At 32.6% G+C, this 19,020-nt stretch overlaps 1 protein-coding gene across 5 annotated transcripts; it reads left to right on the top strand.

Moving 5' to 3' along the window:
* Window positions 1–700: 700 nt before the first annotated feature.
* LOC130799631 (ADP-ribosylation factor GTPase-activating protein AGD3-like) lies at window positions 701–13,825 on the top strand. 5 transcript variants are annotated; one of them, XM_057662789.1, is made up of 20 exons: window positions 701–1,219; window positions 1,327–1,395; window positions 2,101–2,177; window positions 3,757–3,857; window positions 5,073–5,143; window positions 5,877–5,939; window positions 6,321–6,365; window positions 6,886–6,951; window positions 7,060–7,107; window positions 7,218–7,313; window positions 7,410–7,451; window positions 8,362–8,577; window positions 8,681–8,812; window positions 8,891–9,115; window positions 9,306–9,392; window positions 9,510–9,824; window positions 10,224–10,366; window positions 10,448–10,541; window positions 11,221–11,711; window positions 13,187–13,825. In XM_057662789.1, exons 1-20 carry the CDS (start codon window positions 1,193–1,195, stop codon window positions 13,299–13,301), a joined length of 2,523 nt encoding a protein of 840 aa, XP_057518772.1. In that variant the 5' UTR covers window positions 701–1,192; the 3' UTR covers window positions 13,302–13,825. The 5 variants fall into 5 exon arrangements, with proteins under 5 accessions (XP_057518772.1, XP_057518773.1, XP_057518774.1 ...); XM_057662790.1 differs by lacking the exon at window positions 701–1,219 and adding an exon at window positions 2,289–2,642 and having other exon boundaries at window positions 1,340–1,395; XM_057662791.1 differs by lacking the exon at window positions 701–1,219 and adding an exon at window positions 2,276–2,642 and having other exon boundaries at window positions 1,349–1,395.
* The last annotated feature ends 5,195 nt before the right edge of the window (window positions 13,826–19,020 follow it).

Consider the following 19,020-nt stretch of genomic DNA (forward strand, 5'->3'; position numbering starts at 1 on the left):
AGTTCCTTTCTACAATGTTTGATTATCCAAATGCTCTTAAACTTTCTCTCTAATAAAATTTCATACCTCATCTCACTTCTTAACCCCTTCACATAATATATTTTGTTAAACTTTTCTACTTAGTCAATTCAATTCTTTGTTTTTTAGTTAAATTAATTATTTATATATATATCTTACTAAACCAACATATCTAGTTACCATTTAATGGTAGGGCTTGAGAGGAGAAAAACAAACAAATCATACATATACCATCGCCAAAGAGAGGGCATGGGAAAAATGGTCAAAAGAGACACCCATATCGAATTACTGAATTTTTTAAAATCTTTGACTACATACAAGAATAACTAAATTTATAAGAAAAATATATTTTGAGTAAAATTAACATGATTACAACTTTGATTGTTAGAACCTATTTTTTCCGATTTTGTAAATATCTCAATCCGAACTCAATTTTAAATCTTTAGAAACTGAACATTCAAGCTAAAGAATCCAATTTTTAAAAACTTTATAAGTATCCAATTTTTGAAATCAGATATTTCAAATCATATTTTGCAGACCTATGCTTTATGGTGGCATTAGTAGAGGTAGGACCCATTCTTTGATGACGGTTGAGTGTTGACGTCTGACGGCTCCAATCCCAATTACTAGTACTAGCGTCGTATTAGTACATTTATTTTGATTATTTAAAATAAAATATACTGGTATTGACAAAATACACAGAAAAAATACAAGTACAGTCATACAGACATGCTTCCCATGTTGTTTAGGGCGGATCATTTCATTCCGTAGAATGCAGAAAGAATCAGTACTAATTATAGTGATCTGATGTAATATCATCATCCAAATCCCTAATTAATCTTCAAAAGCCGCCCATTTTACGCGCAATTCCTCTCTCTTATCTTTCTAATTCCTTTTTTCTATTTTCTATTTTCACTTATCCGCCATTTTTTTTACATTTTCAAGCTGTAATTATGTCTAATTTCATTCCATAATAAATCAATTCCAGATATTCTATTTTGTCTTTCTCTCTCGTTCTTAATTACCTTTCTTTTTCAGTTGATTTTTTTTTTCTTAATTTTTTTTAATTACTTCGTTTTCTTCAATTGAATTATCAAAACTTAGGAGGGTTGAAAACCTGAAATTAAGGTGAGAAGGGGAGATAAAACAAGTGTTTTTGTTGGAAGGAAATTGCATGTTCTGTTACAGGCAACCTCCTCGGGTACTCCTCTCATTTTCTTCATTAATTTATTTAATTTATTTTGGATTTTTCATTTATGTTTTATTTTAGGGAATTTTGATTTTTTTATTTTGAATATAATTTTGCAGAGAAGGATGAGCGGTGGCTCAAAAATGAACTTCTTGAAGCTTGATGATTCTCCCATGTTTAGGACCCAGGTTATATTCTTAACCCACCTCCATTTTTTGAAATCTTTGAAATTTTTATTATTTTTTATTTTTATGTGATCATGTAATAAATGGCTACTGTTTAATTGGGTTTTGTTTGAATTGGAATTTGGGAAAGACAGGAATGCTGATGCAAAATATCTGATAATAGACTTAAGTTAGAAATTCCAATGGTTTACTTTTACGCCCTGTTTGGTTAATGTATCAAATATCAGTAATGAGAATGAGCTTTAGCGTTAAGTTTGAAGAAATGCACTATGTCATTTCAGCTCTCATCTTCATTTTTCTCCCCAATTTTCCATGGGGTAATAGATGTGAACGAATTTTAAGAAGGTTTACTTTTATTACAGTAGGACAAGCATATCTTTAAATCTTGTCAAATGAAGTACTTTTTTCATGGTTAAATTACATTATATTTTCATTATCATTCCTGTCAATCCCATTAGTTCAATATCATTACACTACCTCCTTTCAATTAAACATGGTTGATCAAAACATCAAGATAAGTGAACAGTTAGCTGATCCTTGTTAGGACATGTATAATTGGAATAAAGACATTATGTTACAGTAAAAAAAGGAAGATCATACATAGAGAATTATGTGCCTAGGTATCTTTTTGTTGCTGAATAAGTAGGGACTTTGTCTTTATGTACAAATAACTTTAAGCTTAAACTGAATTTTTGGTTGATGCAACAGCTGCAGTGCTTGGAAGAAAATTCTGAATTGCTTAAGGATCGTAGTTTAAAGTTTTACAAAGGATGTCACAAGTACACGTAAGTTGACTTTTGTTTATTACTCACCTTGTCCTGTTCCTTTTGACTCAGTCTCAGCACCAATTATAATGTGTTGTACTATACTATCAACTCTATAGTTAAATTGAACAGGTAATGGTGAGAATTAAAGGGGAAGAGAAAAGTGGTGTATTTCGGTTGCTTGGTGAGAAATCTCACAGGGGAAGAGCTTAAGATAGAAAGTTGAAGGCCCATCATGGGCGGCTAAGGTCTCAAGGTAGACAAGACTATATAGTGGCGTTGGATGAGAAGGAAAGAATTACTCTTGAGGGGGACACATATACTTCAAGAGCCAAATGCTTCTCATTAGAAGTGATTGTCTGAGGGAATGATCAATCAAGGGTGTGGCAGGTAAAAAATTGTTGAATTGGCTCGATGATCGAATGAAGTAGCAAGATCTTGGACGATCCACTACGAAAATAAAAGGCTGTAGTTGCTGGTATTCAGGTGAGGACTTGCTTGGGTAGTCACATGAGCTATTGGCTTGAGCACGACTTAGAGAATGTGTGTGAAGGTTTCTCAAACGCGCATGGTTAGAGCTCAGACGGGCTATTTACATGCTTGAACAGGAAAAATTGTGCTCATTCGAGCATTAACTGGTCAAAACATGAATGCCAAAATATCATGCTCTGCACCAAGCACGCTTGAAGATCTTTGGGGACCGTGGGTTGGTTCCGCTGAATTTTTGGGACTACAACGAGGGTCTTAGAGTTCAGAGGAAAATATGAGTATGTGTGAAAGAGCTTTGTTATGAAGTTGTGTAACCAAGAGAGTGTGAGAGCCTTTTTGTGACTGAACAACATTAAAGGTGTTTAAGTTTGAGAGAAAACACTTAAAGAGTGTTTGCTGGAGTTTGTATTTAGTTGTAAATTGTTGAAATTACATAAAAAAATTTTAATTTTATTTGATTGTGGAGAACAATTTCAAAAATACCCATAAAACACAATAGTTTGTATGTTTTCTTGCATTGTTTGAGTTCTTATTGGTTTGTTCTTGTGAACTTTATTTCTTCTTCTTTTCTTTTAGAGTTCACTTTCACAAGACGTTTCAAGCTCTTTAACCGATTGTTGAGAAAACCATGGGAAAAGCCTTCCATACGGGTATATAAAATTGAACTGCACTTCAGTTAATCAGTCGTTTGTGGAAATATGGAAACTTTGAGGGAAGATAAACATTAGGAAATAAGAAATAGGGGTAAAAGGTTTACAAGATCTAATATCATTGAGTGGACTTATGTTTTACTGGTCAAAATGCCAAGTATCTGGTTGTGTTTATGTTTCTTGACTTCTGTTTTATATGATCATGACAATTAACCTTTTTCTTTGACTAGAACATACATATAATATAAGAATTAGACGTTCTTTGTGAGGACAGAGGAGTTTTATAAAATGTGATGATTGAAATAGTAGATGGGTTCAAGGATGCATTAGAGTGCTATATTTTGTGTGTTTCGAGAATTTGGCTTGTGAAACGAGCGGCAAAATTTGCCCTCTAATATGGATGCTTTTTACTCAGTCATTCTATTTTTCTTAAAAAACATGTGTAATTGCTATATTTTCAGGGAAGGACTTGGGGAGGGTTATGATGGAGATGTCGCTTTTGCAAGTGCTCTCGACACTTTTGCAGGAGGCAATAATGACCCTCTAGGTGTTTCATTTGGAGGTATTCAATCTTGGATTTCATTTTCCTTCTGTGTAATCAGTATGCGTCTTTCTTGATGTTAGTTCTCTCAGTCTAGAATTTTCTTCTGGGTGATAGATGATGGTAATAATCTTGTGTATTTATTTATAGTGTATACATTATTGTGCATATATTTTAATTGTGTCTCTCTCCTTCCCTTGAGTTTCCTCCAATAGCAGAATGCTGTCCTTTTGAGTTTGCCCAATAACCATAGAAGGTTGTCCCTTTACTATAAAGGAAAGGGACTCATTTCTCTCTAAATCTTAAGACTTCCTACCTACTCTCTGAAAATATAAATTTTCCACTGTATGGGAAAATTCAAAGTGATTGAGTGTATATATGAGCGAATGATTATTGAGAAGGTCGCAGAATAAAACATTCTTTCAGAACTTATCGGTTTATTACATTCAATGACATCAATTTGCCTAGGTACTCTAAACATGAGCCTCAGATGCCCTAGATTATCATCCCAAAGAGAATAATACTGACAATGAATTAGGATGATGATTTGTGATGGAGATAATGAGTCGATGAAGATCGCCCATGCTATCACATCTCATGATGTGCATCATGGAAAACCGGAATGGATCAAATGCAAAAGAAACAAAACTATAATAAGCTAACTTCCACATGGGAAATAAGTTCTTAATGTGTTGATGATGTTCTAGATTATCATGCCAAAGAGAATGTGTTGTGCTCTGAAATTCGGTTCTAAAATAGTGAGATCATTGGAGACCGTACAATAAGTCCATGGGACGACCATGGTCTTAATTGCCATCAGCCTTGGTAGTTTGGTCCTTGGCCATCGCTGGGTGGGATTATATGATCAAGCACTTGTAATGAATTATCATGAATGTCTAAAACGCCTGAGACAAAAACTGTAGATGTTTAACCTCATCATGAGCAAGAGTGAACAGGGGCTGTTTCTGTTGGTTTTCAGCCATTGGCTGCTGTGAGAGAGATGGTGGAGGACGAGGCTGCAATAAAGAGGAAAAAGAGAACAGATGGAAGAAAATTTTGATCTAGGCTTGTGGTACCACAAAAGAATGTCTTGACACTGACCTTCTCGTTAATCGGTAACCCATATATATACACGATTACAAGGAAATTTTTTAGCTATGATTCTGATGTGTCACATTTATGTAATATCTTATCAAACCATTTTTGATTTTTCTTTGTATAATTAATCCACTTCAGGTCCTGTCATGGCAAAGTTTACTATCGCCTTGAGAGAGATTGGTACTTACAAGGAAGTTCTTCGATCACAGGTACTGGTTTTGTCCTCTTTAACATGAATATTTTTCACTTTTCTGCTGTTTTTCTAAGCAGAGAAACTCTATTTTCTCATATCAATGCTTGAGGATTGATTGAGGGAAGCCTAGAATGACTTGCAGATTGCAGAGTGATTGTACAGTTGTCAAACATAGAAACAGTAGTGCATGTTTTTTGTTGGACTCTAGCGACTACCAATAAACCAGTACACTAGAAAAATTGAGGAACTTATACATTCCGCATTTAAGAAATTCAAAATTTGATTCAGCTATAGGATGGATGTATTGTTGGTATTACAACATTCATATAAGGTTGTTTATACTCATCTGAGGCTGATCAATGAGTTCTCTTCCCACAAGTTGCTTCTTGGGTTCTACAAGCTTTTATCAATAATCCTATGTAGAATTTTGATGTCAAGCTCCTAGAAGTTTGACTCCTTTTAATTCAGAAGTATGTAGTAAAAACATGTGTTGTCAACACTTTAAGTGGGAACAAAACAATCTTATTGTATTTAAATTGGTATTGACGAAAAGTATTAGATGAACATATTTGCTACAGATTATGGAAGTTCCCATGGAAATCTTTAGTGGAGTAATATGTTAGCTATTAATGATATCAATCTATGCTTCCTTGTGACACTTGGTGTTCATTCCTCTATTTATAGGAATTTTGTGCTGATTATCATTCTGTAATCCTTTTAACTGCTGATTTATTTCTTGGCTCCCGTAGGTGGAGAACCTATTAAATGTTAAGCTGCTGCAATTTGTCAATGTTGACCTTCATGATGTCAAGGTACTTGATGGTATTTACCATATCCGTCCTCTGTCATCCCTTCATTACTATTTGTAAAACTTTTACCATGAACTTAAGTGATAAGCTTATTGTTTATTGAGAAAATAAAGTAAAAAAAATGAAGTGATATCATTGTGAGAATGAGGCACCTAAATTCGTAGAACTACACAATATTGTCCGGTAGCACCTTACAACATGGTCTATTTCTTGCTTACTTGTATTAGTGTATTACAACCTCTCCAAGTCAAATATGCTTTTTGATGAAATGTTTTTCCTCCAAAATCTAGGATAAAATGATTTGAAAGATGCTTTTTTCTATCTGCTGTTCAATATTAAGCCCACATAGTTGCTTATATAAGAACCTATTATGTCTAATTACAGGAAGCTCGAAAACGCTTTGATAAGGCTGCCACTATGTATGATCAGGTGAGTCTTTTCAGACTTAACAATCAAATCCATGGCTACTTTGTATCGTCAAATATCGATTACTCCGAAATGCATATATCTTTTCTTTTGATTAATTCAATCATACCAGTAAACTGCTCCTTTTCTCTACAAGTTTTTTCCCATGTGTTAGAAGTTTCCTTTTAATAAGAGACAAATTCATATGGGTGGGCCAATTGGTGAAGCAAGTGAGAGAGGGATAGAGAGGGCATTGGTGGGGTCACCTTTCAAAATAGGTAATGAATCAAACTTATATGGGGCAAACTTATGGGGACTGAGGGAGTAGATTACTTGGTAATGATCATCTCTGCTTCTAGTTATGATTGCTATTTGGTTTCTTCATTTGTGCAGAAATAGTATGCTAAAAGCAATCATGGTTAGGATATTCTAGTGACTGACATTCCAGAAAATCCTACCATTCTAAAGATTTAATTGCATAACCGAAAAGGAACCACCTTTTTTTTCTTGATACTCTAACCTCAACTTTCATACCTTGTCATAGGCTCGTGAGAAGTTTTTGTCGCTGAAGAAAAGTGCCAGGAAGGATACAGTTGCCAACGTAGAGGAGGTATACCTTAAACATTCATCAAGCTTATTAGTGATGCATACATGATGATTTGACTTATTGTCTATGATCACTATTTCTCATATCTAATTTGGTAGAGAGACATTCCAGGAACTTCATGCTGCAAGAGCTCTCTATGATCAAGCACGTTTTAATTTGGTAAATTTGCCTTCCCACTTAATCTATCACGGGATTACTTGTCCAAGAAAATAATTTTTATTTACTGATTGAATTGTCTGCAACCAAATTCATCCAAATAATATGTGTAGGTTACTGCTCTTTCAAATGTGGAAGCGAAAAAACATTATGAGTTTTTGGAGGCTGTTAGCCGCTCAATGGATGCACATCTTCATTACTTTAAACAGGTTCATTATATTAGCATTTGGGTCTAAAAGCGTCATCATTTGCCTTTGAAGTTTGATTTATGCAGAGGTTGATCAATTTAATTGTTTGCTTTCCAGGGTTACGAATTGTTGCATCAGATGGAACCTTATATGAAGCAGGTTTGTATTATATTATATCAAAATAAGAGTCCAGTTACGCAAAAAATCTTATTTAGTACTCCATTATCTGTCAAAATAATAATAACACTATTATTATTGGTCTAAAATACCCGTGGATTGTTGATTTTGAATATTAATGCAATAGTTAATACCTACTTATACCTATGTGCACATAACCATGAGAGACATTTTTAATGGAGAGAGTGGGAGAGTAAAGGAAATTAAAATATATAATTCAAAGGAAATAATATGACTAGTTAATGTTCATAACAGTGTTACCTTGAAACAACTAATTAATATTAAGTACTCGTAGAAATAACATGACAACAATGATAGAGGTATTCCCAGAACAGTACAAATTGTCTGATCGTCAGAAAGCCATGTATGGGGACATGGTCTAAACCATATAAGTTAACTTCTCGGTAATGTTGCTGATACACAATTCTACAGATCTGAATGGCTCCTTTTGGTTGCACTTGGAATCGGGGATTAGTTGATGCAGAAATTTTGCTGCTCATACTTTTCCAACCTTGAGTAGAAATGTTGTATGGATCACTGGGTTAATGGGCAAAGCAGTAGCATTAGCCTATGTCTCTTTTATTCCTATTATCTTTTTTGTTGTGCGAATATCAAGAAACAGACTTACAGCAATCTTCACCACGAAATGCACAATAATTAAATCAAGAAATAAACAATAGCTGATTAACATATAAACGGAATATATTATATTTGCTATCATTGGCTAAATTACAATTTACAATGTCAGAATTCATGATTAGCACATGGTAGAATCATTGCTAAATGGTTTAGCTTAAACCACCAATGGCCCTCGCATACTACTTAAAACCTTAGTGCTCTACACATATTTGAACAAAGAAAATTCAGCTAAAGTGCTCTACACATATTGCAGATTCTTGACTACGCAGAGCAGTCAAAACAAAGTTCTAACAATGAGCTCATGTCCCTTAATGAAAAAATGAAAGAGTACAAAAAACAAATAGATCAACAAAGTAGGCAATCTGTCAATGGGTCATGTGAGGTTCCTGGAGTGGACTGTCCACTACCTTTTACTAAAAGCACTGATAAAGCAATTGAAGAAGTCATGCAGTCTTCTGCAAATGGACAGGTGTGTTATAATTGTCAAAATTTGAAGCTATGTCAAAGGCTTATAGATTGAGCGCTTCTAAGTTCCATATATTCATATATTTACTATTAGTTTCTGTATACAGATCCAAATCATTCGACAAGGATACCTATTTAAACGTTCTTCTAATTTGAGGGCTGACTGGAAACGAAGGTTTTTTGTTCTGGATAGTCGTGGGATGTTATATTATTATCGAAAGCCACGCAGCAAGGCATCAGTAAGTTGATAGAATAAAAGGCCCATGCATTAGATTCATATAATCCAAACACACTTACTAGTTGTTTACTGTAATTAGATGGGAACCAGTAGGCTTTCTGGTCCACTTCATAGCTCTGTTGACCCTGGCTCAGCACTTGGTCGATGGATTTCTCATTACAATAATGTAGCAATTAATGAAGAAAAATCTGTGGCACGTCACACTGTTAACCTACTAACATCAACAATAAAGCTAGACGCTGAGCAGTCAGATATGAGATTTTGCTTCAGGATCATCTCGCCTGTGAAGAGCTACACGTTGCAGGTAATTTCCACTTCTAACATTTGTGCTAGACACAATGACAACTACTTAGGATACAAGCAAATTTCGGCCAGCTTTTGGCATGTTGTGGTGAAGCTATGAGCCTTGTAACTGCTAGGAGATAGTTTTTCCAAGTTGATTAGCGGAGATAAAGAAGTGTAGTGAAAGCTATAAACTATTTTGGAAAATGTAGGCAGAGAATGCTGCTGATCAGATGGAATGGATTGAGAAGATAAGAGGAGTAATTGCTTCATTGTTGACTTCACAAGCCATTGAAGGGGTATACTTACAAAATTCGTAACTGTTACTGTTTTTTGGTGAAAATTTTTTATGTTAAAAAATTTGGTTGTTTTTATTGACCAAACTTTTACTAACAAGAACAAATATTTGATCCCAGCGTCATTCAATATGGGGTGAGCAAAAGGACCCAAGTTCTACGACAGATAGTGGTTCCTTTGAATGTTCTTCTATAATCAATCCATCAGTCACTGATGAAGTTTCTTCAAATACTGGCGGGCCGCATAGTTTCCAACAGCAAAGACATAGTGTGAGAGTTGAAAAACCTATTGATCTCTTGAAAAACGTGGATGGTAATGAGAAATGTGCTGATTGTGGTGCACCGGGACCAGACTGGGCTTCTTTAAACCTTGGTATACTCATTTGCATAGAATGCTCCGGTGTACATCGCAATCTTGGAGTTCATATATCAAAGGTTAGTTATTTAAATAAAGTGGGATGCTTTTTTTAATAATTCATCTTTCCTTTATGCTTGTTTAAATAGTAATGACTAATTCAAAAAAAAATAAATGACACCAGGTGTAAACTTAGAATTTCAAAAGAATCATGCTGGGCATTGTAAATTGTGTATCATATTTATGCTTGAGAGTCAGAAAGTTTGTCTTTCTCTCTCACAATCATGAGGAAGACTATATATCTACTATGAGTTCCTTAATTTTTCCCTGGAACCTCCATATCACTATGAATCTATGATTAAAGTTTCCAATTAATACATAAAAAAGTTCAAGAACGTGTTGATTTGTTTCTGCGCATTTCTATTTGAATTGTTTTCTTTTCATTTCAATAAACTGCAAATGTTATGTACTTCCTATAGGTAAGGTCTTTGACACTGGATGTAAGAGTGTGGGAGCATTCTGTTATATCTTTGTTCCAATCCCTTGGTAATGTCTATGCAAATTCAGTCTGGGAAGAATTTTTACATGCCCAAAACTTTTCTAAAGATGAAAGACCGGTTATGTAAGTGATGTATGCTTTTTCATCATTTGAAAGATGTATTCTTTTGTCAAATGTTGCTGATATTTTAGCCCAATTTTGCAGCTTCCCAAAGTCTGAGCAACACAAACCGGCATTCATGAAAAAGCCTACACCCAGTGATCCTGTAGCAGTGAAAGAGTTGTTCATCCATGCAAAGGTATCGGGTATACATTTCTGTAATTTTCAGTTGTATAACCTCTTTTAAGGCTTCTATTTGGTGAATGATAATTTGAAGATGAAGTTTTGGTGATAAAGAATTGTGATTTGTGAGTTGTGACTTTTGGTGATTTTTTATTCATCAATTTTTTTACCGTCTTTGTCCACTCAATGTTAAGATAAAAGTGAGTGCTTATTTTTATCACATGTTTAATATAAAGATAATTTACACATTGTTAGAGGTAAGAACCTTGACATAGTGCGTTGTCACATTTTATATATTTAATTGTGCATACATTTTTTGTACGTCCAATTACATTTGATGAATGTGCCTTGATCCGCAACTGCTTAATAGTTTGAGCTGCAGCTTTCAAGCGTGCTATTACATGCCACTGTATACTGTTGAAATGTATTGTGTTTTCCGAATCAATCGGCCAAGTAATTGGAGTTTGGATCACTTCTAATTTTACACTTTATTGGAAAATATTTCTTGTGTTTCAGATAATCGTTTCTCTTTGAATGTGTTGTGTAAGAGCTCAAAGTTTTCAATCCCCACGTGTTCATTTGTATTTTTATGCTTTTCCTTGAGTCTTTATTAATGTGAAATTGATTTTGCAACTCATTATGTAACTAGCTCTTTAGTTGGTCCAAGGTTTGACCATCTTTTTCCCTTATTGCAGTATGAAGAAAAAGTTTTTGTTCGCAAAAAAATGGCAAATCAGAATGCCTTCTCTGTGCCACAGCAGATGTGGGAGAGTGTTCGTGCCAATAATAAGAAAGCAGTTTATCAGCTCATTATATGCTGTGAAGCAGACGTAAATTCCATGCATAAACAGCCTTCTACTTTCAAATCATTTATTATGCCAAGAGCTAAAGATTCAGATGAAGTTCCCCTCATCCGCAACACTGACAGAGGAAGAGCAAAATATGTTGAGAGGACTGTCTCTAGGTCATTAAGCTCACTCACTAAGGGGAAAGATCCTTTTAGAGAGAGTTCTCTTGATGGGTGTACCTTGCTTCACCTCGCTTGTCAATATGCTGATGTAGGCATGGTGGAACTGCTCTTACAGTATGGTGCAAATATAGATGCAGTTGATTCAAAAGGCCAAACACCACTTCATCGCTGTATCACAGAGCAGAAAATCGATATCGCTAAAGTACTTCTGATGAGGTATCTATCACCTTGACCACCCATCTCTTTTTTGGCAATGGTTTTTTCTTTAAATTTTTTTCATGTTAACTTTTTCAAGATACCCAATTCTTCGAAACCATCACATTGTTAGGAAGCCGCTAAGCTGTTATCATTTGCATTTTTTAAAAGCTTGGCACTTCGATCTTATATACATCTTCTAAGTTCATTGGGGTTAACTGGAACGTGCTTATAGCGTACAAACTTACTGATTGTGACGATAGGAATTTCAATTGTACACAGGCCTTGGTATCTTGAGTGTAAACTTAGGTTCATATAATCATTATATATATCCTCAGCTGTGACCAAATTAATCTGATGCTTCATTGATTTCAGTCTCTAGCATGATCTGAGACTAGCTGTTGGGAACTTCCACTCATAACTAACTCGTGAACATAGCAATACATCATCATGATTCATGACTCTTTTGATATATATTACAATAGAGAAATCAAATGACTCATCAAATGAGATTGTTGGTGAGTTTGAATTTGAAAGGTTCATTGTTAAAATTAAAAGGGAAATTGTTTAGTTTGAGGCATAGTGCAAAAATATAAGTTTCGGTCGCGGTCACGGTAATGGTCGCAAAATATATCTTGCGGATGATTTCACAGTCAATGCGGCCTGTATTTCGGTCGCGAAATATGTTTTGCACTATGGTCTTGTGTCACATGATTCGCTAATCCCCTCGTGATTCGCGAATTGTAAAAAGCGAATTATGGTCAGTTTTTAGGCTATTCTTAGACAAATTTGAGCTAATCGCGAATTCAAAAAGCGAATTGTTTAGCTAGCGAATCATGTCACATTGCTATGATCGGTTTGTGGTGGTTGAACATGCAAGTGGGGTGATGAAAGGTTTTTGGCGATGGGTGAATAAGCAATTGGGTCTGGGTGGAACTTGGTGTTTTAGACCTGTGGAGGTGTAATGGAGGATTCCCTCACAAGTTAGGTCTATAGCAAGGATTAACTCAAGTTTTTTCCTTGTTGCAGTGATCTTAGACAAATGAACAAGTTCTACCTAGGTTGAGGTATTATGCTTGCGTGTTGTTTGCATAAATCGATGAGACTAAAGATAGCACAAATGCTAAGAGTAATTGTAGCAAAACCGGAGTCTTGAGGGTATCAATTGAGTCGTATAACTTCCTATCTAGAGTGCCAATACTAAGAGGAATCCAAACGATACGGAAGTGACATTTAATCGTTTTTCACCATTAGATACTCATGTTCAACTCTGGTAGTTTTTCACCAATAGCTGTTGAGTTGTGATCATAAATCCCTCGCCTATAAATATCTAGACACGCAACAACAGATCCCTTTCAGGACTGTATTATGAGAGCAGCTTAAGAAAACCATATTCTGTATGCATTGGTATTAATAGAGATTTAGTTCATGCATCTTTAATTGTCGAGTCACTACCTAGAAAGTTCACGTGTATTTACGAGATAATTCATGTGCAGGGGAGCCAGTGGAAAATCTGTGGACAAGGAAGGTAAATCTGCAATGCAACTGGCTTTGGACTTGAAATTGAACGATGCTGAACTTTTGGCGCTCTTAAGAGACAGTTGCGGCTAGCGACACAAACGGATCAAATAAGTAAAACAAATGGAGGGTATTCTCTCTTGGATTACATACATTTCATCCCGAGGGTTCAAGAGATGCAGCATTTTGTATCCAACCCTGAATTTCTTGGAGATTTAAGAAAGTCGATTCTTATATCATACCGTTTTAGCTTGACCGAGGTTCATATATTTCACAAATGTATAGCTCCAATCATGTATAATAGTTTCCTTCCTTTGTTCATTCATTATTTTTTGCTCGCATTTCTTCTTGATTGCCGGTAATAATGGGTTATGTTACTAAATTTTCTATGTGGAGTGAGCTTTTGGAAATCGTCAATCCTTCCGCCCTTAGACTTTTGTTGAAAGAGAGGCTTGGAGGGGATCGGATTTTGTCAACAAACTGATGATATTAGATAATTACCATAGATGATAGCTTGTACAAATTTGTAGTTTTTCTGTGCGAATCTATGTGCAAGTGCAACATTTTTGATAAAACTTTCAGGTTTAATGTGCAACGAAATCTTTTTCAGGTTTAAAGGTGGTATCTATTGTGTAATCTTAGTTTGTTTATGTTTTCCTTTAATAACATCTAACAGTCAATATCTAATTTTATCAAACATCTCTTGAAAAAGTTGATTATTTAGTTATATCAAAAGCCAACAAAAGCAACTAAAACTTTCAACTACTGAAACAAACCAATTTAAAAAACCAACAACTAACAATCAATTGTCAAACACTCCTATGTTTCCCAAAAAACTTTGAACTAGTCATACAATCAAACTAGAAAAATAATCGAATCGAATTGCTTATTCTATTTGATTGGTTTAGCATGGTGTTCGGTTTTTTAATAAATTACTTACACCACTAATTATAGGAATAACTAGTTAGGTAGTACAAAGGGTATTTTAGTAGTCTTGTTTATTAACTTTGGATTTTAATTTTTGATTTTTGTCTTATTGGTTAGTTAAACGATAAAAAACTTGTTTTTTAAGTGGATTTAAGGCTGCTAACTAAAAACTTACTTTCATGTCAAAAAAAAGTTGCTAAGGTAGTTTTTTCATTAACATTAGGAATATTGACTCAATTTTTCACTAATACACAATCAACATCAACTAACTAGTTATATCAAACATCTTCATTACTTATTAGCTTATATTGCCGAATTAACAATTAATAACAGAAAAAATAATACAACAAGCCAATTAAATCAACCAACAGCTAATCATCAATTCCTCTTGTACAATTGAGTAAAACAACAATCTTTGAAGAGGGGAAACCGGGAAAGCAAGAAAGAGTAGGAGACATCAAGATGGTCCCCCAAGATAATTGGCATGCTAGTCAATAGTTGATGGTCGAGATGGGGGACTACAATGCTACGCGTCCACATAAATTTCTAAAGATGACAATACAAGACAACAACTATCCATCCATACACATCCTTATGACTAAAACTACATCGACAACTCTTTTATTTTCATCTTTCATTTTTTGTCTTGTACAATTCACATGACTTGTTACATTTTATCTTGTACAATCAATAGTAAATCTTAATTAAAACAAGAAATTTTTAATATATATATATATATATATATATATATATATATATATATATATATATATATATATATATATATAACGGTGAAATAGTTTTAGAGTGATATATATCAATTTGGGGGTGACATATCCTTTTAAATTGCATATGAAAAATATGTAACCTTTGTAACTTAATATGTTGCCCTTAAAAATTTCAGTGTTTTGATATGATATATAATATAATATTTAAAAAAATTATTTTTGAAGTAAGGGTATCCATTTTAATCTTTTACCACAAATTCACAATAAAACCCAAAATAAATAAAGAATTCAAATGGAAAAATAAATAATATTATAGGGTTTGATACATGGAGGCACAAAAATATGTAACAACTTATATTAGTTGAATGATTTGCCTAAGGTTAGAAAATAAAAAAAAATTCAACTTTGTTGTTCTCTAAAACTTAATTCCCAAAATAGTGTTTTTTTAGGTAAGGAATTTTACTAAGCTAAAATATTTGATTTGGAAATTGTATCCTAACAATTAACTTAATAAGTTGTAGTCGTGTTGTAATTTATTTTGTATTTATTGTCTTATATTTTTGGATCTCTATGAATAAGACTGTTATTGAGTGACTTGTATAATCACAAATCTATCAATCGACTCTACTGTAAACGGTTGATGTTATTATGTTATTTCAATAAGAATATTAAAATATGCTATGTTGATGTTTAATTTGTTAGTCAATCTGTCAATAAGAATATTTTTATGCTATGTAGATGTTTACTTTGTTAGTCAATTTAGCAATTGACTTTGTTAAGCAATTCATCAATTGTCAGTCAACAGACTATACTTTATTATACATTGTTAATGCACTCACGTTTTATTGCGATTGACAGTAGTTTCGACAAATATTTTTATTGATTTTGACTTTTGAACTTGATTGAAATTTTTGGTTGTATGGAGAAGTATTCTTGGATATTCTACTCTTTCTGTAAGACTTGTGGGATCTTTTTTGATTTTGTTTAACGCATATATTTGCTTAACAAAATAACATTATCCTATACAAAAAATGTAGCTTAGTAAAACTATTTAACTATAAGAATACCATTTTGAAAATTAAATTTTATAAAACACCAAAGTTAAAATTCTTTTTATTTTTCGACCCCAATTAGACAAATCAGGTGCTAGCCCATTTCCATTTCAATTGATGGCAGCATTATATCTTTATATACAATCATAACAACTATCTACACATGTGATAGAGCCATGCATTGTCTAATCTTTGCAATGTACAAAATATAGTACTTCACATGCTTATCTATGCTTACTCACTCTTAACTAAAAATTTACAACAACACGCTATTGCACGATCATAAAAAATGACGGAAATAATTAAATTGTATATATGGATAGGATTAAAAGGTGAGAAAAAAAAAAAAGAAAAGATATGAATAAGAATATTAATTTCTGAAAGTATATAATAGTCTGGTAATATAAGAAAACATAATTACAAGAGAAGAAAAGTAGAGAGAATTGAACCTAAAAATTTATATAAGAAATTAATAAAATTTTATGAATTAATTCAATAAATTGTAACTGAGATAAAATTTTGATTTTGTTGCAAATAGAATTTTGATTTAATTAATCACAAGTTCATATTCACTTAGCCGTCGATTATTGTTTGTCATGCAAACTTACACTTTATGATGTCAAGTAAACAAATTTGTATTATATTTAATCTATGAAGGGAAAGCTTCATTTTATTGAAAATAATTGTTTTTTAATTTAAATAATTGAAGGCATATTTTCTGAAGAGTCTAGAGTTGAGCAAACCTGTTAGTCGGGAATGGCAAGCAGGTAAGATTTTGTAGTTGAGTTTGGTGGGTAATATACGTATATACTTTCTCCGTTTCGTTTTAGTTGCTATATTTGCATGGGTATGAAAATTAAGAAAAGTGATTGATCAACACTGTAGCTGATTGTTTACTTTATAGAGTACAGTATTTTATTATTGTTAATTGAAAAAGAAAAAGGAAAAATAGGTGTTAGGTTACTTTATTTTATAGGGTGTAGTATAGTGTTTTATTATAGAATATAGAGTAAGATAAAAATAGGGATAGGTAGAACTTTAAATGATTGTTTTATTACTAAAAACGGAAATATAACAAGTAATATGAAATTGCCAAAAGTAAAAAATGTAGCGAATATTATGAAACGGAGGAAGGAGTTAGTATGAAAAGTCATTTCTGCTATGAATAGTAAGTGGATGGAGAATCACACGCTTCGCCACATACCATAATTGCATTAAAGAGTACTAATTTAAAAAAAAAAAAAAAAAAAAAAAAAAAAAAAAAAAAAAAAACTTTACTTGTATATTGTACTATGAATCATGGCCTTTGTTTTTAATACTATGATCTAGTATGTTATATTTAGTTAGTTTATTGACTATATTTGATAGAAAATATATATGATGAGGCATTTTTTCGAAAGACTTTAACTTTATAATTTTGGTGGAGTATGGAGTTATTGATTTTTGAGTATCTAAATTGTATATTTTTATTTTTTCTCAATAAAACTCAAGTGGGTATAAGACGGGTATTGGGCAAGTATTATTGCGCATAAGAAGTGGATGGAGTGGATAATGTGAGCGGGGATGAGACCAGGAAGGTGAGCAGGGATGACGTCAGTAAAGTGGGTGGGGATGGTGTTGAGTAAAAACCCTTTTGAATATATGAAGGTATGAAAAATTTATCCATCATAGCTGGTGACAGCAGATATTAAATATAAAAATTTTAAGCGGATATAAAAATAAAAAGAAATATCCATATCCACCTTTTCATTTTGTCATTCCCACCATAGACCTCCCATTTTATAGTACTTCAAAAAATCAATCATCAATTTATTGAATACTTTAAACTTAAAAGAGATTATCATGGGTAATATTTAACTAAATGATCTAATAAATCTATGATCTACCTTTTTTTTTGTCTTTGGTAAACACAAATGTTGTTTATGTCTAAATTAAACCAACATTAGACCATAAAGGAGCTTTTAATCGTTGACCTTAATTATGTATATTTTCTTTACAAAGTGACAAGCATCAACCAAAAAGCATGTACATGATTGGTTTTGGTATCTAAGAAAGCAAACAACAAAAATAAAATACTCTTAATATTTTTATTTGATGTTTTCATAAGAAATATTATATTTAAAAAGAGAAATTTATATATAAATTTTTATGGATATTAACAAGTTAAAATATATTAATGTAAAATCTTATTAAATTTATTTTAATATATACAAATTAATAGATATATAATCACAAATACATATTTTGAAAACTGTGAAAAAAATAAATGGTAATATCAATTAAAACATTTTATTTTATTTATTTATTTATTTATTGTTTGATAAGATTAAGAATCAAAATAAAGCAATTCCTAACCTAGAATTTAAGATTAGCTAAAAGTCCAGGTGTCAATAAGTTAGATGATTGAAGGGTATTTAAAAGAAAAATCAAAAAGATTAAAAAAAAACGTTTTTTCTGTTGGTATTGATCCAACACCGACAAGGTTGCTTCCTGAGACCCACCACCCCACATCTCACTTTTTCTCCCTTTACCAACCCAAACTGTGTTTGTGATTATCTTTTAATAACATGATTATAATATATTAATTGATAATTAAGTTTTGTTTCGGTTAATTAACAAACATTATTTTTCAAAAAAATTCACTCGGTTTATTTTGTAATTAAAAATATAAACTATTGTTTGTCATGCTAAAATACCGCCAGTTTAAACTAAATAAATAAGATTATTACTAATAGGTGAACTTCTCCTGTGCAAGGTATCTGATCGTATAAAATCTTCAAAATTGAAAGGATATGATCAGATATTAGTTTATGTTAGTTTTAATTTGGCTTAATTTTTTTGCTTTTCAGTCATTAAAATTTGAAAAATATTAAGGGATATTTGGCAATTAGTTGTTGGTCTTTTTAGTTGGCTTGTTTGACCAGTTGAAAATATTCGTTGCTTTTATTGGCTTTTAAGCTAGTTGAAAAAATCAAATGTTTATGGAGATATTTGGTAAATTTAGGTATCAGTAGTTGGATGTTTATTAGAAAAAAAGATGATCAATATGCCAAAAAGTCAAGCGAAAAAGCTAACTAAAGTAGTTTTTTATTTGGCTTAAAAGTC

Source organism: Amaranthus tricolor, chromosome 14, assembly GCF_026212465.1.
Source record: "Amaranthus tricolor cultivar Red isolate AtriRed21 chromosome 14, ASM2621246v1, whole genome shotgun sequence".
NCBI classification, from domain to species: Eukaryota; Viridiplantae; Streptophyta; class Magnoliopsida; order Caryophyllales; family Amaranthaceae; genus Amaranthus; species Amaranthus tricolor.

Bases quoted from the DNA above. Each gene is read 5' to 3' on its own strand.
- LOC130799631 (XM_057662789.1), top strand. From the start codon at position 1,193: ATGTTCTGTTACAGGCAACCTCCTCGG. The intron at 1,396-2,100 runs GTTATATTCTTA...TTGATGCAACAG, and splicing joins CTCCCATGTTTAGGACCCAG to CTGCAGTGCTTGGAAGAAAA. The intron at 9,825-10,223 runs GTTAGTTATTTA...TACTTCCTATAG, and splicing joins TTGGAGTTCATATATCAAAG to GTAAGGTCTTTGACACTGGA.